The following is a 21,301-nucleotide window of genomic DNA, read 5'->3' as shown; positions in this document are numbered from 1 at the left end:
TGTCGATGCAAATACTTTTTAAAAAGTTTCTTCCTAAGTTGCCTTTCATGTTAACCGTTGTACACAGAAATAAACACCAGACTGTTTTCTTCCAGTTTGCAATGGAGCCTAATTTTCTTCACATATGGCCGAGAAACACCTTCATGATGATTGCTTTGCCGAACTTGGTAAGGATTAACTACCTGATCAAACTCAATGTCTGAACAATTCATTTCTTTTTACTTTTTTTTAATTGCATCTTGGCTTTTGGAGAATTTCAAGACACATGGGGAGCCTGATCTTTGGGACACTAAATTCTGCTGATTTCCTCACAGTCTGCCACTGTTACTTGAGAGGTGACTGGCAGGGCATCACAATAAACAGCCCAAAGAGGCATTTATGTTGATTCTCTTTGGATCACGTTGTGGGTCATTTTCATCTTGCACTCAATAGAACAAACCTAAGAATCTCAAACAATCACAATTTATTCCACAGGAGAAAAGGGTGCTGATTGGTCAGCAAATCAAATTCTGATTGGCCGAGGCATTTCCATAGAGAAAGCAACAGGGAACTATTAGCTTGCCAAGCTCCTGGGCATTTCAGAAAAGGTGCCAGATGAGAACCTATTCCTCATGTTTGCTGAGACCAGATCCCTGCATATGAATTTATGTTGCTTCCAGCAAGAGTAAAGATGCCACTGTTATGAAAGCAACGGATTATCTTAATTGGTTAGTCTACTGCATGCCGACCTTAACCCGTCAATATAGACTCTGGGATTTGAACAGATCCGTACATTATCGACAATCTTGTAAATAGGGCCCAGGTACTTTACTCAATTTGTAAGCCTTGTGAGGTCAGTATTTGGCAAATTAGCATATTTCTAGTCTCACTCTAATATGCACTCGCCTGATCTACCGAGGCCGTGGATCTAACCTCTTTGCCTTGGAGAAATAAGGTGAGTGCTGTTCAGTACGAATAGCACGTGGGGGTGGACCCGAAGGCTCAGCATCAATGCACGCTGCCCTCGGAGTGGATGTGGGGGAAATGAGACAGTCACACACCTCCTTGTGGAATGTGCCTTTGCAAAGCAGGTCTGGAGTGAGATGCAGTGGTATCTGTCAAGGTTCATCCCGAGCAGCTCTGTAACACAGGACTCCGTGCTCTACGGACTGTTTCCAGGGACACACACCAAAACAAATATCAACTGCTGCTGGAAGGTCATCAACTCGGTGAAAGACGCTCTTTGGTCTGCCCGAAACTTGCTGATCTTCCAGTGCAAAGAACTGTCCTCGACCGAGTGTTGCAGACTGACACATTCCAAGGTCCAGGACTACGTGCTGAGGGACGCACTCAAGCTTGGGGCAGCTGCCGCCAAGGCGCAATGGGGAAAGACCACAGTGAAAGGTCTTACCAACAAATGTACACCGAGGGGTTGGTAACATTGTAAAACCCCTCGGCCCGGGTCTTCAATACCAGAATGTATGAAAGAAGCAAAACAATGTAAATATTTAAGAAAGAACTGTAACTTATTGTAGGATACGTGTGTAACGTTATCCCAATTGAATTGAAGAAAGACAAATGAATGTAACTCGGATGGAAATGCACAGTCAAGACAATTTGAAATGTTCTGTAAAGTTTATGATAAATTTTAAGAATAAAGTATATTTTTTGAAAAAAAAAGCACTTGGGGGTGGGGGTCTCCTGGGGGATTGAAGACCCCCAGGTGGCTGCCCTCTGGGAAGGGTGGCACCCTGGCATGGCTGATGCCACCTGGGCACCTTGGCATTGCCAGCCTGTCAACCTGGCAGTGCCATCTGGGTGCCAGCCTGGCACTGCCAAAGTGACCAGGTGGCACTTCCAGCTGACAGGGGAACTGTCAGGATGGCAGTGCTAAGATGCCAGGCTGGCATATTTGCCGTGCAGGGGTCGGGGTGCCCTGCGTGTGTGTGTGTGTGTGGGGGGGGGGGGGGGGGGGGGGGGGGGGGGGGGCCTCTGAGGCCCCGCCCGCCATAGGTGAGTTTGGGCTTCGAGGGGTTCGGCGGTCCATTTAAAAATGGTGTCCCGATCCCCTCGAGCACTGAGGAGTTCTGGCGAACGCAGCTCCTCACTGCAGGAAATGGGACTATGTGCGGCCTTGGCAGGGTGTTCCTTGCTGAGTCTGTGATTGCTACAAAGCCCTGTTAGATAACAGCTGCGAGCACTGGGAAACGCGGAGCTCTGTTGCAATTTGGTTAGATTGCTCCCAAAGTATCACAAAAGTTTGAACAACAATTCAGAAAAAATTCATAACACTGGCACCAGGGTTGAAGAACTTCACTTAGGTGGATACATTGGAGAGGTTTGGACTGTTTTTCTTGGAGAAGGTTGGGGAGAAATTTGATAGAGATATTCAAAATCATGAGGGTTTTAGACAGGGTAGTTAGGGTATTTTCCATTAGAAAGATGCTGCCATCAGTCCAAAAAGATGTCCTGCCTACCACATAACTGAACACTGCTATGTATAAATTTCAGTGCCAGTGCGATGCCAGATATGTGGGCTATACATCCCAGTGATTGGCTGATTGAAAAAAACAGCACGTTCCTTCGATCATTCCAATTTGTGGGGCACTGGCACCATCACTGGGGAAAATGGGGGCTATGCCATTGGGGCAGTCTACACCTTCACCATGATGGGACCAGTGTTTTTGTGAACCACATAACTAGGGATGTAGAGATGATTTTAAACTAAATAGTAGGGGCATGGGATCAAGTTCGGCAGATGTGTTAAATCAAGGAGTAGAGACAAGGGAAGAGAGAAAGGTATTAAAATGGGAAATGATAAACAGACCGTGAGAGGAAGGGGCAGGGAATACAAACCTAAGAGTAAATCAACAGATAATGCTAAAGGTTACAAAAATAATAATACGACAAAGCTTAAGACTCTGTATCTGAATCCACGCTACATTTGGAACAAAACATATGAATTGATTGCGACATGGCTGCAGGGTGGCGTGGATTAGGAACTGAATTGGGAACTGACTATTGAAGGGTATGTTACTGTTAGGCATTATGGGGAGTTAGAAAAAGGTGTGGGGGTGGTACTATTAATTAGAGAGATGACCCAAGTTCAGGAAACCCAAGATTCAGAAGTGGTTTCAGTAGAGATTAAGAATGATATAGCCACTTGTGGAAGTGGTGTACAGTCCCCCAAACAGTAATCACACGGTAGGACGGGGTATCAAAGAAGAAATAGTGTGATAAAAGCAAATTACTGCGGATGCTGGAATCTGAAACGAAAGGGACAATGCTGGAAAATCTCAGCAGGTCTGGCAGCATCTGTAGGGAGAGAAAAGAGCTAACGTTTCGAGTCCGATGACTCTTTGTCAAAGCTTCAAAGAATAGTGTGAACTTGTCAGAAAGGTACATTGATTATCATGGAGGAATTTTAATCTACAAATAGACTGGAATAATCAGATGGGCAAAGGTAGCATAGATGACAAATTCATGATATGTTGTGGAAATAATTTCTTTGATCAGCATGTTCCAAACAGGCTATACTCGATATAGAATTGTGTAATGAGATAGGATTAATTAATGACTTCATAGTGAAGACATCCTTAGATAGCAGTATATGTTAGCGTTTTACATTCAGTTTAAAGGAGAGAAGAGTGGGGCTAAGACTAGTATCTAAAACTTAAATAACTGCAATTATGAGGGCACCAACTCAGGCCAGAAAAAATGAACTGACAATTAAGGCTGAAGAATGGGTCGATAGATATGCAGTGGCAGATGTTTAAGGGGATATTTCAGAATCCAACAAGAAAGAAAAATTCCAAGGGGAGGACCCACCATCCGTGGCTAACTAAAAAAGTTAAGGATAGTATCAAACTTAAACAAAAAGTATATAATTGCACAAAGGTGGGTAATAGGTCAGAAGATTGGACAGAATATTTTTAAAAGCAAAGAATGACTAAAAGATTAATTAAGAGGGGTACATTTCAGTATGTGAGAAAGCTAGCTACAAGTATGAAGACAGATAATAAGAATTTCTATAGATATTTAAAAAATAAAAAGTTAACAATTAGTCCTATAGAAAGTGAGTCTGGGGAATTAACGCAAAATAAGGAGATTGCAGATGGATTGAACATATATTTTACATTGATCTTCAAAAAACATACCAGAAATTGCTGTAAATCAGGAATAGGAAGAGAGAGAGGAAATTAAGAATATTGATGCTGAAATAAGATAATGCCCAAAATTAGGTGTAATCCCGCAATTGGAAACCATTTGGTAAATAATTCTCAGTGTGCGTAAAATCATACTGACAACCAATTAAAGATTGTCAGTTGGGCTCGCAGTGCGACACATTTGCGTGTAGCTGAAAATACACATATTAATACACGGGGCCCTGTTCTTACAGACAGAAAGAAAATGTACACGTACTGTGCCTCTTTCGGCTAAAGAAAATAAGTGATAGTCATTCGCTGACTCATTCTTCAGGATAATGCTGTGACCAAGGTTATACTGCCTGGTTTAAATTTCAAACAATGCTTGGCAGTTAACTGTCAGTCACCTGGTGTATTCAGCATGGCAGTGCCTCTACAAATAAAAGTCTATCTGCCAACCAAAAAGCACTTTCTTCTCATACAGTATAAATTGTTGATTTTTTCCCCTTATGCTGGTATTCTTGTGAAGTGTCCTGGTGAATGCAAGATAAAAAGCTTCAACATAGCTTTTTCAGCAATACTCAAGTTCTCTGCTCCCAAACGACTATAAGTTATAATTTCATAATGTATAATCATAAGATTATGAACCAGCAAAATCATTTGTTTATAAGCATTTGAAGCAGTAGCTGCGTACAACTCATGTTACACAATTCTGATAATTGATTATTATTTTTTTCAATATTTCTTATTCTCCTTTTTCACATTTTCTCCCAAATTTACACCCGAAAATAAACAATAATCAGTAACAAATGTAATGTCAATCCCCACATCAATAGCAACAATCCCATCCTTCCTCCCACCAAACACGAGACATTGGCCCGCATGTTAACATAAACAAATGACAAAAAGGAATTAGGAATCACCCTTAGTCAACACACAGTCCCCCTCCCCCCAACCCTCCCAGTCCCCAAACCCCCTATTGTTTGATGTGATCCAATTCTCGAAAGTGCATAATGAATGACGCCCATGAATTGTAGAACCCCTCCATCCTTCCTCTCAGTTCAAATTTGATCTTTTCAAGCGTTAAGAATTCCAGCAGGTCCCCCTGCCACGCCAGGGCACAGGGTGGAGAGGTTGATCTCCAACCTCACAGGATCCGCCTTCGGGCCATTAATGAGGCGAAGGCTACAACACCTGCCTCCATGCCCGTTTCCAACCCCAGCTGGTCTGACACCCCGAATATGCACTCCCGAGGGCCTGAGTCCAGTTTCACGTGTACTACATTAGAGATTACCCTGAGCACCTCCTTCCAGTAATCCTCCAGTTTTGGACAGGACCAAAACATATGAACATGGTTGGTGGGGCCTCCCCCGCGATGTTCACACACATCTTCTACCCCCTCAAAGAGCCAGCTTATCCTCGCCCTTGTGAGGTGCGCTCTATACACCACCTTCAGCTGTATCAGCCCCAACCTCGCACACGAGGTGGAGGCATTCACCCTCCCAAGCACCCACCAGAACCCCTCCTCCATACCCTCTCCCAACTCTTCCTCCCACTTTTCCCTGATCCCTTCTAGCGGCGCCTTCTCCTCCTCCAAAATAGCCCCGTAAACCGCTGACACTACCCCCTTCTCCAGTCCCCCTGTCGTCAGCACCTCTTCCAGCAATGTGGAAGCCGGCTCGACTGGGAAGCTCTGTTTCTCCTTTCTGGCAAAGTCTCGAACCTGTATGTATCTAAATATTTCCCCCTGTTCCAGCCCATACTTTGCTCCCAGCTCCTTCAAACCCGCAAAACGACCCCCAAGAAATAAATCTTTTCGTGTCGTAATCCTGTTTTCCTCCCATCTCCGAAAATTTCCATCCCATTTCCCTGGCTCAAATCTATGGTTCCCCCGAATTGGCATTTCCCTTGAGCCTGTCCCCAACCCGAAGTGCTGCTGAAACTGCCTCCAAATTCTCAATGAGGGTGTTACTACCGGACTCCCTGTGTATCTCCCTGGAGCCGTCGGGAGCCGGCGCTGTCGCTAGCGCCTTCAATCTCGACCCCCTACCCAAACTCTCCTTCATTCTGACCCATTGGGAGTCAACCCCTCTGACCTAGCTCCGCACCTTCTGCACATTCGCCACCCAGTAATAATACATCAGGTTTGGAAGACCCAAACCCCCTGCCTGCCTTCCTCTCTGTAGTAGCACTTTCTGGTTCTGGCCACCTTCCCTCCCCATATGAACGAGTTAATCACTGACAATTGATTATTAAGTGCCATGTTCAAAGGGCATTATTTCCCCTCTGCTCTGTGGGATTCACATTTTCATTTTGTTGTGAGCTTTTGGTCTTTGAATGCCTTCGATGAAAATCAGACACTTCATCAGACAAAGAGAAGGAAATTGGATGTAAAGTCAATTCTCACTACTTACACACTTTCCAACAATATGCACAAGTGTAGATTCTGCAAAGGTCTGGACACACTCATGCTTTCGTTTTGGAGATGATGATACACCTCATGATGGGTCTTATAAAAATGAAAGCATTTTAAAACAACTTTTTTTTTTGTTGTTTGACAGGACAAGTCATTCACATGTACTCTCTTCATGCCCTTTGAAGAATTCGAGAAGCTTACCACAGAAGACAAAGTGCTTCTGTTTTTCAAGAAATGCTTTCCAGATTCCATACCTCTAATAGGAATGTAAGAATCTTATTTACTCAAGATGTTCTTCAGAATTCATATTTTCTTCAGCTTATCTATTTACCCTATCCTTCTGACATAAATTATGATTGATATAATTACTAGTTATATAATTATAAACATGATTATTTATAATTATTATGATCAAAAATATAATGTGAAATAACGTGGTTCCTGGTAGTCAGTTTCAAATATCATGGGGTGAATCTACAATTGGTTTGGATGGGATTGGGTTTGGGTTTGTCAAGTGTACCGAGGTACAGTGCAAAGTATTGTTCTGCGTCCAGCTCAACAGATCAGTCCATACATGAAAATAATATACACAGGGCAAACATAAAATACACAATGTAAATAGATAGACACAGGCATTGGGCGAAGCAAATGAATATAGTACTGCTCAATAGAGAAGATGTGTGAAGAGATCAGGTCAGTCCATAAGAGGGTCGTTTAGGAGTCTGGTAACAGTGGGAAAGAAGCTGTTTTTGAACCTGTTAGTACATGTTCTCAGACTTTTGTATCTACTGTCTGATTGAAGAAGTTGGAAGAGTGAATAAACCGGGGTGGGGGGGGGCGGAAATCCTCACCACACATGCTGCATAACTTGGGGACAAGTAGAAACTTATCCTGACCTGATCTTCCCACTCCAGGGGCGAAATTCTCCGACCCCACGCAGGGTCGGAGAATCGGCCGGCAGCGGCGTTAATCCCGCTCCCGCAGGGTTTTTAATTCTCTGACCGACCAAAAACCGGCGCTGTGCAAATCCCGCCGGCAGCCTCTGAAAACAGCTGGCGCCGGCGGGATTTCATTATATTTTTGTTTCCACAAATCTCCGGCCCGGATGGGCCGAAGTCCCACCGACGTGGCCACGGGTCACGTCGGCGAAAATCACAGTAGCGACGGATGCCCGGGGCCAACGCACCGTCGCCCCCCCCCTCTGTACGCCGCTGCCCCCAACCACCCCCCCCCCCTCACCACCCCTACCTCCCTCCAACGCCCTTACCCCCCCTCCCCACCACCCCTACCCCCCTCCCCACCACCCCTACCCCCCTCCAACGCTGCCCCCCCATCTCTCGCAACGCCGCAACCCCCCACCCTCAACGCCGCAACCCCCCCTCACCCCCCTCATCGCCGCAACCCCCCCCTCTCAACGCCGGGTCCCCCCCTCTCAACGCCGGGTCCCCCCCCCTCAACGCCGGTACCCACACCCCGTCCCCCTCCCTCTGAAGGCCGGTACCCACACCCCGTCCCCCTCCCTCTGAAGGCCGGTACCCACACCCCCCCTCCCTCTGAAGGCCGGTACCCACACCCCCCCCCTCTCTCCTCCTCCCCCCCTTCCTTCCTCCTCCCCCCTTCCTTCCTCCTCCCCCCCTTCCTTCCTCCTCCCCCCCTTCCTTCCTCCTCCCCCCTTCCTTCCTCCTCCCCCCCTTCCTTCCTCCTCCCCCCCTTCCTTCCTCCTCCCCCCCTTCCTTCCTCCTCCCCCCCTTCCTTCCTCCTCCCCCTTCCTTCCTCCCCCCCTTCCTTCCTCCTCCCCCTTCCTTCCTCCCCCCCTCCTTCCTCCCCCCCCCTCCTTCCTCCTCCCCCCCTTCCTTCCTCCTCCCCCCTTCCTTCCTCCGTTAGTGGGGGGGGGGGTGCGGCATTAGTGGGGGGGGGGTGCGGCGTTGGAGTAGGGTAGGGGTGGTGAAGGGGGTAGGGGTGGTGAGGGGAGGGGGTTGGGGTAGGGGCAGCGGCGTGCAGAGTGGGGGGCGACGGTGCGTTGGCCCCGGGCATCCGTCGCCCCCCTCCTCTGCACACTGCTGCCCCTACCCCAACCCCCCCTCACCACCCCTACCCCCTTCACCACCCCTACCCCCCTCCAACGCCGCCCCCCCTCTCTCAACTCAACACCGCAACCCCCCCCTCTCAACTCAACGCCGCAAACCCCCCCCCCTCAACTCAACGCCGCAAACACCCCCCTCTCCTCAACTCAACGCCGTAAACCCCCCAACGCCGGGTCTGTCTCTTTCCTCCTCCCCCCCCCCCCAAATGCCGGTCTGTCTCTCTCCTCCTCCTTCCCCCCCCCCAATGCCGGGTCTGTCTCTCTCCTCCTCCCCCCCCCCCCCAAAATGCCGGTCTGTCTCTCTCCTCCTCCTCCCCCCCCCCCCCCCCAATGCCGGTCTGTCTCTCTCCCCCCCCCCCCCCCAAATGCCGGGTCAGTCTCTCTCCTCCCCCCCCCCAAATGCCGGTCTGTCTCTCTCTCTCCCCCCCCCCAAAATGCCGGTCTGTCTCTCTCCCCCTCCCCCCCCCCCCAATGCCGGTCTGTCTCCCCCCCCCCCCAAAAAAATCGCCGGGTCTCACCACTTCCGCAGCTGGTGAAACTGACGCGTATCGCGTCAGTCCGCTGCTGGCCCCTCCGGGAACGGAGAAAAGCTGCCTAAAAGAAGGCCCCCACGCCGGAGTCATCTACACCAATTTTGCTCGCCGGAAATCGGCGTTACGACGGTCTGCAGAGAATTTCGCCCCATGTTTCTCCTAGTCTGACTGTTCTGCTTTGTGTTATAATTCTCCTGCTTCATTCCTTTCCTGCTGTATTCTTCCTGCACTGTGCTTTTTCCCCGATATGTTTGGTCCGTGCAACTCTTGTTGAAAATCTTTTCTGCACTGTGCTTGTCTTTTTCACCACGACAACACAATCAACTTAACAGATTGTGAGGAGTTTTGCTGAAAAATAAAGACGTGCTGTCAAAGCTTTTTGTCTTGCGCCATCGGGGTGGATGCAAAAATGCCGAATTTGAAAGGGAGCGACAATTTATATGCATGAGGAAAGGGTGCTGATTGGTTGACAAGTTTACTCTGGTCGTGATTTGCCTTGGAGAAAGCATCAGGAAACTATTGTCCTGCCATTCTTTTGTTCAGTTCAGAAAAAGGTGTGAAGCCTGGACATGTTTCTTTTGCTTGCAAAGAACAGGTTCCGACGTATGAATGTATGTAGCTTCTAGTATGTTTAAGACTCAAAATTCACAATTGTTGCATCGGTCCTGATGAGAGTCAGAGATAAAGCTTTGACAACCTGTCTTTTTTTTAGTAATAGTTATGTTCTGTACTTTCAAGCAAAAATTTCTCATAGGTTAATAAAAAGCTACTCTTTAGACCACCGGGTTACTGTGATAGAAGGTAATCGATACATACTGAATTGTGGGTAAAGCCAACCTCCATTAATTCAGGTTGGCTTTCACAAGGGTGGCTCCATTTTGAAATTTAAAAATCTGATTTTGTTTAGTATTGTAATTACTTTAAATCTGCCTCACACATATATCATGACTCTCTTTCATTAATATTACAGGTGACTATGTCACCATCATGCCTTAATTCAGAACCATCTGTGCCTTTGCTACTTAGTAAGGAGCCTTTACTACACCAGGTTAAAGTACAACAGGTTTATTTGGAATCACGAGCTTTCGGGGCGTAGCTCCTTCATCAGGTGAGGAACTCGAAAGCTCGTGATTCCAAATAAACATGTTGGACTTTAGCCTGGTGTTACTGTGTCCACCCCAGTCCAACACTGATATCTCCACATCATTGTTACTTAGGGTTATGAAGTCATATTTAATTGCGAAAATTCAAACCAAATTAAAATCTTTCCTATACTAGAAAAGCTTTAAAGTAATCAAAACAATCCTAAAATCTCTGAATGAGGCTTTTTAATTGCAAAAGTGTATAAGAGCAGCTTGGGGTGGTTCTGAAGGATGGTTTTTCCGACCCATATATTGGGTAATTTGCCAATCTATTAAACCTGTTTTGCTTGTGTAATGCTCAACCTTTTTTTTCACTAGTTTTGGGTTTTTTGATGAATCATAAACCAGTTAATCCACTTGACAAATATTTTGATAAAACATAAGCAGGTATTTTCTCAATGCTTTCACAATTCAGCCAGGTCTAACCAACAAAGAAATTTGGCTTTGTGTAACTAAAATCTCATCAATGCCATTTTCCGTTAAAATGAGCAAAGCCATGAGAACGAGGGTGGAACTTTTTCATCAATGCTTAATATGAGTATGCACGAAATACAAGCATTGAGGCTGCCTGGACAAATGAATTCACTGAACAAGTTGCTGCATTTCTGGAGAGCAGTAACGCTGATGAGGATAATGAGAAGATGGGCGAGTGGGTTTGAAGAATGGAAAGCAAATCTTGAACTTTATATAGCCTGTTCCTAAAAACACTTGTGCTCACTTTTTCAAGGTACCGTAATTAACAAAATATGACTTTTCATTTAGCGATGCATTGAAGCAGGATTATTTCCGTTTGCCAGCCCAGGCTATGATCTCAGTCAAGTGTTCATCGTACCATGTCGGTTTCAAGTCTATATTAATGGGAGATGCAGCTCATGCAGTTGTTCCTTTTTACGGTCAAGGCATGAACGCAGTAAGTGCTCAATATTCCTGCAGGAATTTGCGGCTTTAGAATTTACAGCTATGCCCATTGTTGAATTATTCTTGTTTGCATTTATTAAACTTGCTGTGAAGAAATGTTACACAAGCAGAATATAGTCACGCACTCTTCGAATTCTGCGATACCGTTCACGTGTTACGGCAGGCGCTTCTTCAGTCATTGAATAAATAAGAGCTAAACTTTGCAGCCTGTTAATGAGTCCCACCCGCTCATCTTGTTATGTCCATTATTAGTTGTGACTTACATTGAAGTTTTGCCTTTGTGTCAGAAGATTGTGGATTCAAATGTCGCACCAGGATTTAAGCACACAGAATCAAGGTAGGCACTGCAGTGCAGGACTGGGGGAGTACCTCCTCCCTCCCTGCCCCTCTCCATACTGGGTGAAGAGCTTGGCTTCAATCAGTGGCAGACATATATTTCTGTGCTGACTTAATTGACATAATTAACTCATCAAGGAAGGGTAGTGGAACTGACCAGACACCTGGGGCTGGATTCTCCCCTACCCGGCGGGGCGGGGGTCCTGGTGGGATGGAGAGGCGTGAACCACTCCGGTGTCGGCGCGCCCCAAAGGTGCGGAGAAAGGTGCCAAGCCCTCACCTTGAGGGGCTAGGCCCGTGCCGGAGTGGTTCCTGTCCCGCCGGCTGGCGTGGAAGGCCTTTGGTGCCACGCCAGCCGGGGCTGAAGGGACTTTGCCGGCCGGCGGAAGTCCACACATGCGTGGGAGTGTCAGCGGCTGCTGACGTCATCCCCACGCATGCGCAGGGGAGGGGGTCACTTCCGCGTCGGCCATCGCGGAGGCTATGGCCGACGTGGAGGGAAAAGAGTGCCCCCACGGCACAGGCCCGCCCGCAGATCGGTGAGCCCCGATCGCGGCCAGGCCACCGTGGGGACACCCCCTGGGGCCAGATCGCCCCCCCCCCCACCCCAGGACCCCAGAGCCCGCCCGCGCCGCCGCTAAGGGAGGTGGTTTGATTCACGCCAGCGGGACCGGCATTACAGCAGTGGGACTTCAGCCCATCGCGGGCCAGAGAATCTCCGGGGGGGCCACCGACCGGCGCGGCGCGATTCCTGCCCCTGCCAAAACTCCGGTGCTGGAGTCTTCGGGAGATGGCGGGGGCGGGATACACAGCGGCCCCCGGCGATTCTCCGATCCGGCGGGGGGGGTCGGAGAATCCAGCCCCTGGTTTCCTCTGGTGGCAGGCGAGGCACACCAGATTTGTGTGAAAACTGAAATTAGAGTTTCAGCCTCATCCTTAGATGGCACCCTCATTTCCCCAGTTCACCAGGCTGCAGATCAAATGATCCACCCATCTGTAATGGCCTTCTCCACTGACACTAATCCCTGACATTCAGACCTCCATAACCACCTGGCTTGACCTTCTACGCAGTTTATCCCTTTTGTCCTGACACCGCTGTCTGAGTGTGGGGTTCAAATCTCACAGCAGTCATCCTCCCCGCATCTTGAGAGTCTTCAGGCCTCTTGAGGCAGAGGAGCATCCTTTTCAGAGTCCCCCAATCTGCTCTTGCAACCTGACTTCTCATGGGACCCCACCTTACTGGCAAGATTTGTGTTTTCCGATTCTCTCCAGATTTTGTGCCAGCATAAGTGAGCCTGTGCAGGGCTAACACAGGCTCAGAATCACCTCCAATGTATCTATATCCTTTTGTTGACTTTTCACCGCCTCTTGACAACTTATTTTCCAACCTATCTTGATGTCATCAGCAAATTTAGCTGCCATACATTTTGTCCCTTCATTCAAGTAATTGATATAGACTGTAAATAATGGACGACCCAGGACTGATACCTGTGCCACTCCACCAGTTACAATTTGCCAACGTGAAGAGACCCATTTATCCCTGTTTCAAGTTCTTCACTTCTGCAAGTGTGAAGTGGCCTCACTAACACCTTATACAATTGCAGCATAACCTCCCTAGCCTTAATCTCCATCCCTCTTGCAATGAAGGACAAAGCAAAAGGGATTATTATTCAAATGATAAAATATTAAAACATGCTGCTGTGCAGAGAGACCTGGGTGTGCTCGTGCATGAGTCGCAAAAGGTTGGTGTACAGGTGCAACAGGTGATTAAGAAAGCCAATGGAATTTTGTCCTTCATTGCTAGAGGATGGAGTTTAAGACTAGGGAGGTTGTGCTGCAATTGTATAAGGTGTTAGTGAGGCCACACCTGGAGTATTGTGTTCAGTTTTGGTCTCCTTACCTGAGAAAGGACGTACTGGCGCTAGAGGGTGTGCAGAGGACATTCACTAGGTTAATCCCAGATCTGAAGGGGTTGGATTACGAGGAGAGGTTGAGTAGACTGGGACTGTACTCGTTGGAATTTAGAAGGATGAGGAGGGATCTTATAGAAACATGTAAAATTATGAAGGGAATAGATAGGATAGATGCGGGCAGGTTGTTTCCACTGACGGGTGAAAGTAGAACTAGGGGGCATAGCCTCAAAATAAGGGGAAGTAGATTTAGGACTGAGTTTAGGAGGAACTTCTTCACCCAAAAGGTTGTGAATCTATGGAATTCCTTGCCCAGTGAAACAGCTGAGGCTCCTTCATTAAATGTTTTTAAGATAAAGATAGATAGTGTTTTGAAGAATAAAGGGATTAAAGGTTATGGTGTTCAGGCCGGAAAGTGGAGCTGAGTCCACAAAAGATCAGCCATGATCTAATTGAATGGCGGAGCAGGCTCGAGGGGCCAGATGGCCTACTCCTGCTCCTAGTTCTTATGTTCTTATGTAAAACTCCATTTGCCTTCTTAATCACATGTTGCACGTGTAAACCAACTTTTGCGACTCATGCACTAGCACACCCAGGTCTCTCTGCACAGCAGCATGTTTTAATATTTTATCATTTAAATAATAATCCCTTTTGCTGTTATTCCTACCAAAATGGATAACTTCACATTTGTTAACATTGTATTCTATCTGCCAGATCCTAGCTCATTCATTTAACCTATCCAAATCCCTCTGCAGACGTCCGATATCCTCTGCACTTTTTGCTTTACCACTCATCTTAGTGTCATCTGCAAACTTGTCCCCAATTCCAAATCATCTATGTAAATTGTGAACAATTGTGGGCCCAACACTGATCCCTGAGGGATACCACTAGCTACTGATTGCCAACCAGAGAAACACCCATTAATCCCCACTCTTTGCTTTCTATTAATTAACCAATCCTCTATCCATGCTACTACTTTACCCTTAATGCATAGGGGCGTGATTCTCCGCTCCCACGCCGGGTGGGTGAATCACTGGAGGGTCACTCTGGCACCCCCCGCGATTCTCCCACCCCCCCCCAAAATGGCATGTCGCATTTTGGGTGACACCGCTCGGAGAATTGTGGGCCGCCGTTTTTCACGGCGGCCCGCGATTCTCCGACCCGGTTGGGCCGAGCGGTCTGCCGTTCCCTACCGGTTCACGCCGGCGGCAACCACAACTGGTTGCTGCTGGCGTGAACATGGCATCAATACCTGGTTTGTGGCTTGTGGGGGGTGGAGAGGGGAGTGAGCACCACGACCGTGCTCAGGAGAGGACTGCCCCGCGATTGGTGCGCACCGATCATCGGGCCGGCGTCACAAAGGGACGCACTCTTTCCCCTTCGCCGCCCCACAAGATCAAGACACCACGTCTTGGGGGGCAGCGGAGGGGAAGGCGGCAACCGCGCATGCGCAGCTGACATCATTAGGCGCGCCGGCCGCATCATTCTCGGCGCGCCAGGCCTTGCCCGGCGGCGGAGATTTACGGCACCCCCCTCCTAGCTCCCCCGGTGGGGGGGAGAATAGGGGGCCAGGAGCGGCCTCCGACGTCGTCGTGAACCTCTCCGGGTTTCACGACGGCGTTGGGCCTTGCGGAGAATTCCGCCCTAGATCTTTATCTTATGCAGAAACCTTTTGTGTGGCACCTTGTCAAAAGCTTTCTGGAAATTCAAATATGCCACATCCATTGGTTCCCCGTTATCTACCGCACTGGTAATGTCCTGAAAAAATTCGACTAAATTAATTAGGCACGACCTGCCTTTATGAACCCATGCTACATCTCCCAATGGGACAATTTCCATCCAGATGCCTCGCTATTTCTTCCTTGATGATAGATTCCAGCATCTTCCCTACTACCGAAGTTAAGCTAACTGGCCTATAATTACCCCGCTTTCTGCCTACCTCCTTTTTTTTTAAATTTAGAGTACCCAATTCATTTTTCCCAATTAAGGGGCAATATAGTCTGGCCAATTCACCTCATCTGCACATCTTTAGGTTGTGGGGGCGAAACCCACGTAAACACGGGGATAATGTGCAAACTCCACACGACAGTGACCCAGAGCCGGGATTGAACCTGGGACCTCGGAGCCGTGAGGCTAACCACTAGCAGCGCTAACCACTGCACCACCGTGCTGCCCCAGCTCCTCTTTTAAACAGTGACAGTGGTGTCACGTTTGCTAATTTCTAATCCGCTGGGACCACCCCAGAGTCTAGTGAATTTTGGTAAGTTATCACAATTTCCCGAGCCATCTCTTTTTAGCAATCTGGGAAGCATTCCATCAGGGCCAGGAGACCTGTCTACCTTTAGCCCCATTAGCTTGCCCATTACTATCTCCTTAGTGATAGCAATCATCTCAAGGTCCTCGCCTGTCATAGCCTCATTTCTATCATTCACTGGCATGTTATTTATGTCTTCCACAAAAAAGACCGTGAAGACCGACCCAAAAAACCTGTTCAGTTCCTCAGCTGTTTCCTCATCTCCCATTATTAAATCTCACTTCTCATCCTCTGAAGGACCAATATTTACCTTAGCCACTCTTTTTTGTTTTATATATTTGTCGAAGTTCTTACTATCTATTTTGATATTCTGAGCAAGTTTACTCTCATAATCTATCTTACTCTTTATAGTTTTTTTAGTAGCTTTCTGTTGCCCCCTAAAGATTTCCCAGTTCTCCAGTCTCCCACTAATCTTTGCCACTTTGTCTACTTTTTCCTTCAATTTGGTACTCTCCCTTATTTCCTTAGAGATCCACAGTTGATTTTCCCTCTTTCTACCGTCCTTCCTTTTTGTTGGTATAAACCTTTGCTGAGCACTGTGAAAAATCACTTGGAAGGTTCTCCACTGTTTCACCATAAAGTCTTTGCTCCCAGTCTACCTTAGCTCTTCTCTCATCCCATTGTAGTGAGATGGGTAGGAGGAAGGATTCAGCAGGTCAGTGGGAGGGATGGTAACTGGCCAGGAGGTGAGGGTGGGGTGGGGGGTGCCTACGATGGGCCCAAGGGGGCATGCAAAGGAGGTTCCCCCGCTATCACCTTCTCACACCCTACTATCCTGACCCCACCCCCTGTTTGTCACCAACTTGAGCAGCTAAAGTTGACGGACTTCCTGCTATGAAATTGGCTTCCACCTGCCATGGATAAAATACCAGTGGGGGCAGGATGAGGCATTAATTGACCACTTAGGGGCTTCAAAAGGCTGAAGGGGAGAATGGGGGAGGGCAGGGGATGGGTTGGTGGGCTGTCCAAGACCTCCCCCAACCCCCATAAAATTTCAAATAGATCGGGGCGGGCAGGCGGGCAGCGGCAAGGCCATGTATGGGATTTTACAAGCCTCCCAAGCGACGGAGTGTAAAATCCAGTCCTATTATTTACTTCCTTATGGATTTCTAAGACCATTGCAATTGTATCATTACATCACTTGATGATTACATGTGTTCTATTTCCCTGCCTGTGGCTGTGCACCATGAGATGTACACTATAATCTGACAGGTTTAGCGACTCTGTGTCCTCAGGGAATCTGTTATAGGCAGATGGCCTATTTGTCAAGCCTCTCGAATGAAACACGAAGAGATCAGATAAATCCTAATTTAGTAAATAAATTCCCAATTTCCCTGCACAAAATCCTAATTTATTAAATAAATTCTCAATCTCCCTGCACAAAATCCTAATTTAGTAAATAAATTCTCAATCTCCCTGCACAAAATCCTAATTTAGTAAATAAATTCCCAATCTCCCTGCACAAAATTCTAATTTAGTAAATAAATTCCCAATCGCCCTGCACAAAATCCTAATTTAGTAAATAAATTCCCAATCTCCCTGCACAAAAGGAGCAATTTTCTTGCATTTTACAATGTAGCCTTTGTTTTTGGCGTGACTCGGAGGTACGTCGGACTCGTTTGTTGATAAGTTTTGGACAGATTTTCATCTTGTGCCTGCTGCAAAATATCACAAAACATCATGGATCAGAAACCTGGATGCATTTCACTCAACTTTTCATCTGCAGCCAGCCTTACGCCCAAGTGCTAAAAGGGGAAGATTGTTCACTGTATTTTTTTCCAAGTGTGAGAGAGAAGCAATAACTGATGCAACCAATTTGTTTTTACTTTTCCCCATTTCTGAAGGGTTTTGAAGACTGCATTGTCTTCGATGAATTAATGGACCAGTTTGACAATGATTTCTGTGAGTTTCTAAAACTTTTGGAGATTGCAAATTGTGTAATGTTACGTTATAGCTATAACTTCAAGTTTAACCTGCATTCACAGCAAAAAAAACAAGAAAAGTTGTTTCTGTAAGCAATGATCCTGCATTGTTTGAAATCATCATCCTTGTCTCACTTGTTTAAATTTTGAAGTGGCCTTCTCACTCTGAACTGCTCTGCCTGACAGCTGACGAGCAGGTCAGAGTTCGTTGAAGATGCAAGCCAGAAAGACTTTCCCTTTCCTCCAAACTGCTTCTTTATCCCTATGCTTTTAAAACTGATGTTATTTGAAGTGTCTGAGCCTTCCTAGAAAGCCAACACCACTTGAAATGCCTTAAAATCCCCTGAGATCCTTTGAAATGCTTTGCAATACCTTTAACTAGCCTTGATTGACAGTTTAATGGTTTAAACACAGCAGACTGGAGGTTTATTTATCTTTCCCTTCAGCTTGAATGCATCAGAAGTACCCTCCATTGATCCTAATGCCAATGTTTATAAAGAACTTTGTTCTGATTGACAGCTGCTGGCCACATGAGCTTCTGCTAAGTGTTTTCTGTGGTTAGAAAAGAGGAAGTGTTAGTCTTGAAATAAATGAAAGACAGAATTTAGAGGGCATAGAAAACATGGGCCAGAATTTTCCTTGTATTTGACAGAGTGCGATAGCAGGCAGGAAAAGCTGCAATCAAAGCCAGCTGGCATGAATGGTGGGTTTCTACGCCATTTAGTTGGAAACAGTGGTAAAAATGACACGGGGTGTGTCCCACGACATCACGCCAGCAGGGTGGGCTCTCACTGCACCGCCAACAGCTTAGTTTTTTTTAAAAGATGGAGGCGCCACACCCACACCCCCATGTAATCCCCTGCTCCAGCACCGCCCACTGGCACTACCAATCCTGCCTGACGAAATTGGGAGCAGAAAATCCCCACCCCTAGTTTTCCGTGTTGCCTTTCCCAAGTAGAAAGTGCACATTGCTCATGTGCCATTTCCAACTGCAAATGGTTTGTTGTGATTTACAGGATATAGTAACTCCCGACCAATGTTGTATAAGGCAGGGACAGGACAGCACTTCACTAAAACTGAGTGAGTCAGAGCTGAGCAGAAAATGTCCCAGGAAAGTGAACAAGAAGTCACAGTCTTAGATAGACTGAATAACTGTGCAAATGATCCCATCTTGACCAAGGAATGATCTGTCAATAACTCCACCATCAGGTACATGAGCCAGTCTGCAGAAAAAAACAAGGTGCAGTGTTATGGTAGCCACACTGCCAGGTTAACTTTAGTGAGCAGGAGTGAGCCACACTTAAGAGGAAATAGAGAAGTGAGTAATGTGTGGTAGAGCACTAGGATCAAAGGAGGGCCCCAATCATTCGAAAAAAATCACTTGAATTGTATCAGAAGAGAAAGAGTAGTCAGGAGGGCAATGCTGGTAACAGTGGCGCCAATGAGATGGTGCAGAAGTGTCTCTCCTTTGACTTCCAAAGGATTCTCAGCCAGCACAAGATGGGCCGATCGCTTTAAAATGCATTTCTGGCTGTATAATGTGAGGTTGGTGGCGTATGCTGCTTCAGCTGACCATGCCACTGCAGAAGAGTTTCCCATGGTGCTACAGGACTACATTGATGAGTGAGGCTACCAGGCAGACCAGGCCTTCAACGCAGATGAAACTGGCCCATTCTGGAAGAACATGCCAAATAGACATCTATGTTTCGAAAGAAGAAAAGACAGCTCCTGGTTTGAAATCAGCAAAAGACAGGCTAACAATTTTGCTTTGTGTAAATGTGGCATTAAGTTGCGGCTGCATCTAGGGTGGCACCCGCGTTGGCTCCAGCACTTGAGCTTATCTGCCCCATCGCAACAACTTTTTAAAAAAATTGACCATAAAGAAACTGACCATAAAGAACGAGAAGTCAACACTGACATCGGAGAGGTGCAGAGGGGTGAAATGGCAAAGGTCAAGCCCAAGCAACGAGGCATCAGAGATGGTGGAGGTGGTGGCTATGCCTATCACCCTCAACATGATGGCAGAGGTGGTAGCCATGGGAGGTCTTCAATAAGGTGAAGACGGTCCTGTTTAATCGAAGAGCGCAATTTGGGGGTGTACCCAAATCAAAAGATTTCTATTTCGAAATTCCCGAGCAGACAGAGGATTTTATCAAAGATCGTGGTCTAGACACAGCTTGAGGGATGCGGCCAGTGGGATGTTAATGTTTTACTGCTTTTACGGTTCATGGTGTTAAGGTGTTGAATTGCCAATAGTGGAGGTGTTTGGATGGGATCGTTACCCCTGCTTTGTTTTTTAAAAAAGATTTTCCTTCTTTATGGGCTTAGTGGTTGCCAAGACGACAGGGGATGGGGAGTATCTTTCCCCAGTTTAAGGCCTTTGTTTATCAGGAGTGGGAAAGAGGATCGGGTGCAGAAATGTGCTTGGGACAGATATGAAGGCGATGGTTAAGGAATAGGTGAGACTTGGGATGGGGTGGTCACCTTAATAGCACTAGAAAGTTAGCTAGCTGGACGGCACAGTGACGCAGTGGTTAGAACTGTTGCCTCACAGCGTCAAGGACATAGGTCACTGTCAGTGTGGAGTGTGCACATTCTCTCATGTCTGTGTGGGTTCCACCCCCATAAGCCAAAAAGATGTGCAGGCCACGATAAGTTATCCCTGAATTGGAAAAAAACAAATTGGGTACTCTAAATATATATATTTTTTAAAGTTAGCTAGTTAACGAGGTCAAGTGGGGGAATGGGGTTGCGACTTATTGGGCTAGTTTGGTTAATGTCGATGGGTGTAGAAGAGGGGCAGGATGGGGAGAGCGTTAGAAGAGACAATAGGTTATCTGTTGACTGGGAAGGACACGGGGGTGGGGGGGGTGGGGGTGGGGGGGGTACTGACTGGGGACCAGTTATGTTTTTCTGCTCTACCATCTAGGTAGGCCTGGGGATCATAGGTGAAACTATGACATTTTGCGGTGCTAATAACTGACTCGAGGCTGGGGGCGGTGGTAATGACTGACTCGAGGCTGGGGTAATGACTGACTCGAGGCTGGGGCGGTGGTAATGACTGACTCGAGGCTGGGAGCGGTGGTAATGACTGACTCGAGGCTGGGGGCGGTGGTAATGACTGTCTCGAGGCTGGGGGCTGTGGTAATGATTGACTCGAGGCTGGGGGCGGTGGTAATGACTGACTCGAGGCTGGGGGGGGGTGGTAATGACTGACTCGAGGCTGGGGGCGGTGGTAATGATTGACTCGAGGCTGGGGGCTGTGGTAATGATTGACTTGAAGCTGAGGGCGGTGGTAATGACTGACTCGAGGCTGGGGGCGGGGGGGGGGGCTAATTGACCCCTTAAAAGTGTGGTCACCTGGAATTTGCGGGGCCTGGGGAGTCCAGTCAAAAGAGCGGGGGTCTTTGCTCACTTAAAGAACTTGAGAGCTGACGTGACTCTCCTCCAAGAGATCCATATGCGCGAGTGAGATTAGGCCCGACTTCGGAAAGTTTGGGTGAGCCAAGTTTTCCATTCGGGATTTGACTGCAAGGCCCGGGGGAGAATGGATCCTCATTAATAAGAGGGTCTGGTTTCATTGAGAGAACGTATCAGGAGGTG

The 21,301-nt window shown here is 47.3% G+C and overlaps 1 protein-coding gene across 3 annotated transcripts in view; it reads left to right on the top strand.

The window, feature by feature from the left end:
* The window catches only part of LOC119974801 (kynurenine 3-monooxygenase), a 102,565-nt gene that overhangs the window by 61,598 nt on the left and 19,666 nt on the right, over positions 1-21,301 (top strand). For all 3 annotated transcript variants that reach the window (XM_038814084.1, XM_038814069.1, XM_038814076.1), the window contains exons 8-11: positions 96-167; positions 6,686-6,807; positions 11,061-11,208; positions 17,621-17,678. In XM_038814084.1, the coding sequence (XP_038670012.1) occupies positions 96-167; positions 6,686-6,807; positions 11,061-11,208; positions 17,621-17,678 (400 nt within the window). The remainder of the gene's footprint in view (positions 1-95; positions 168-6,685; positions 6,808-11,060; positions 11,209-17,620; positions 17,679-21,301) is intronic.

Source organism: Scyliorhinus canicula, chromosome 1 (genome assembly GCF_902713615.1).
Source record: "Scyliorhinus canicula chromosome 1, sScyCan1.1, whole genome shotgun sequence".
NCBI classification, from domain to species: Eukaryota; Metazoa; Chordata; class Chondrichthyes; order Carcharhiniformes; family Scyliorhinidae; genus Scyliorhinus; species Scyliorhinus canicula.
The sequence above is the reverse complement of the archived record's forward strand: the minus strand, read 5'-3'. Positions and strand labels throughout refer to the sequence as shown.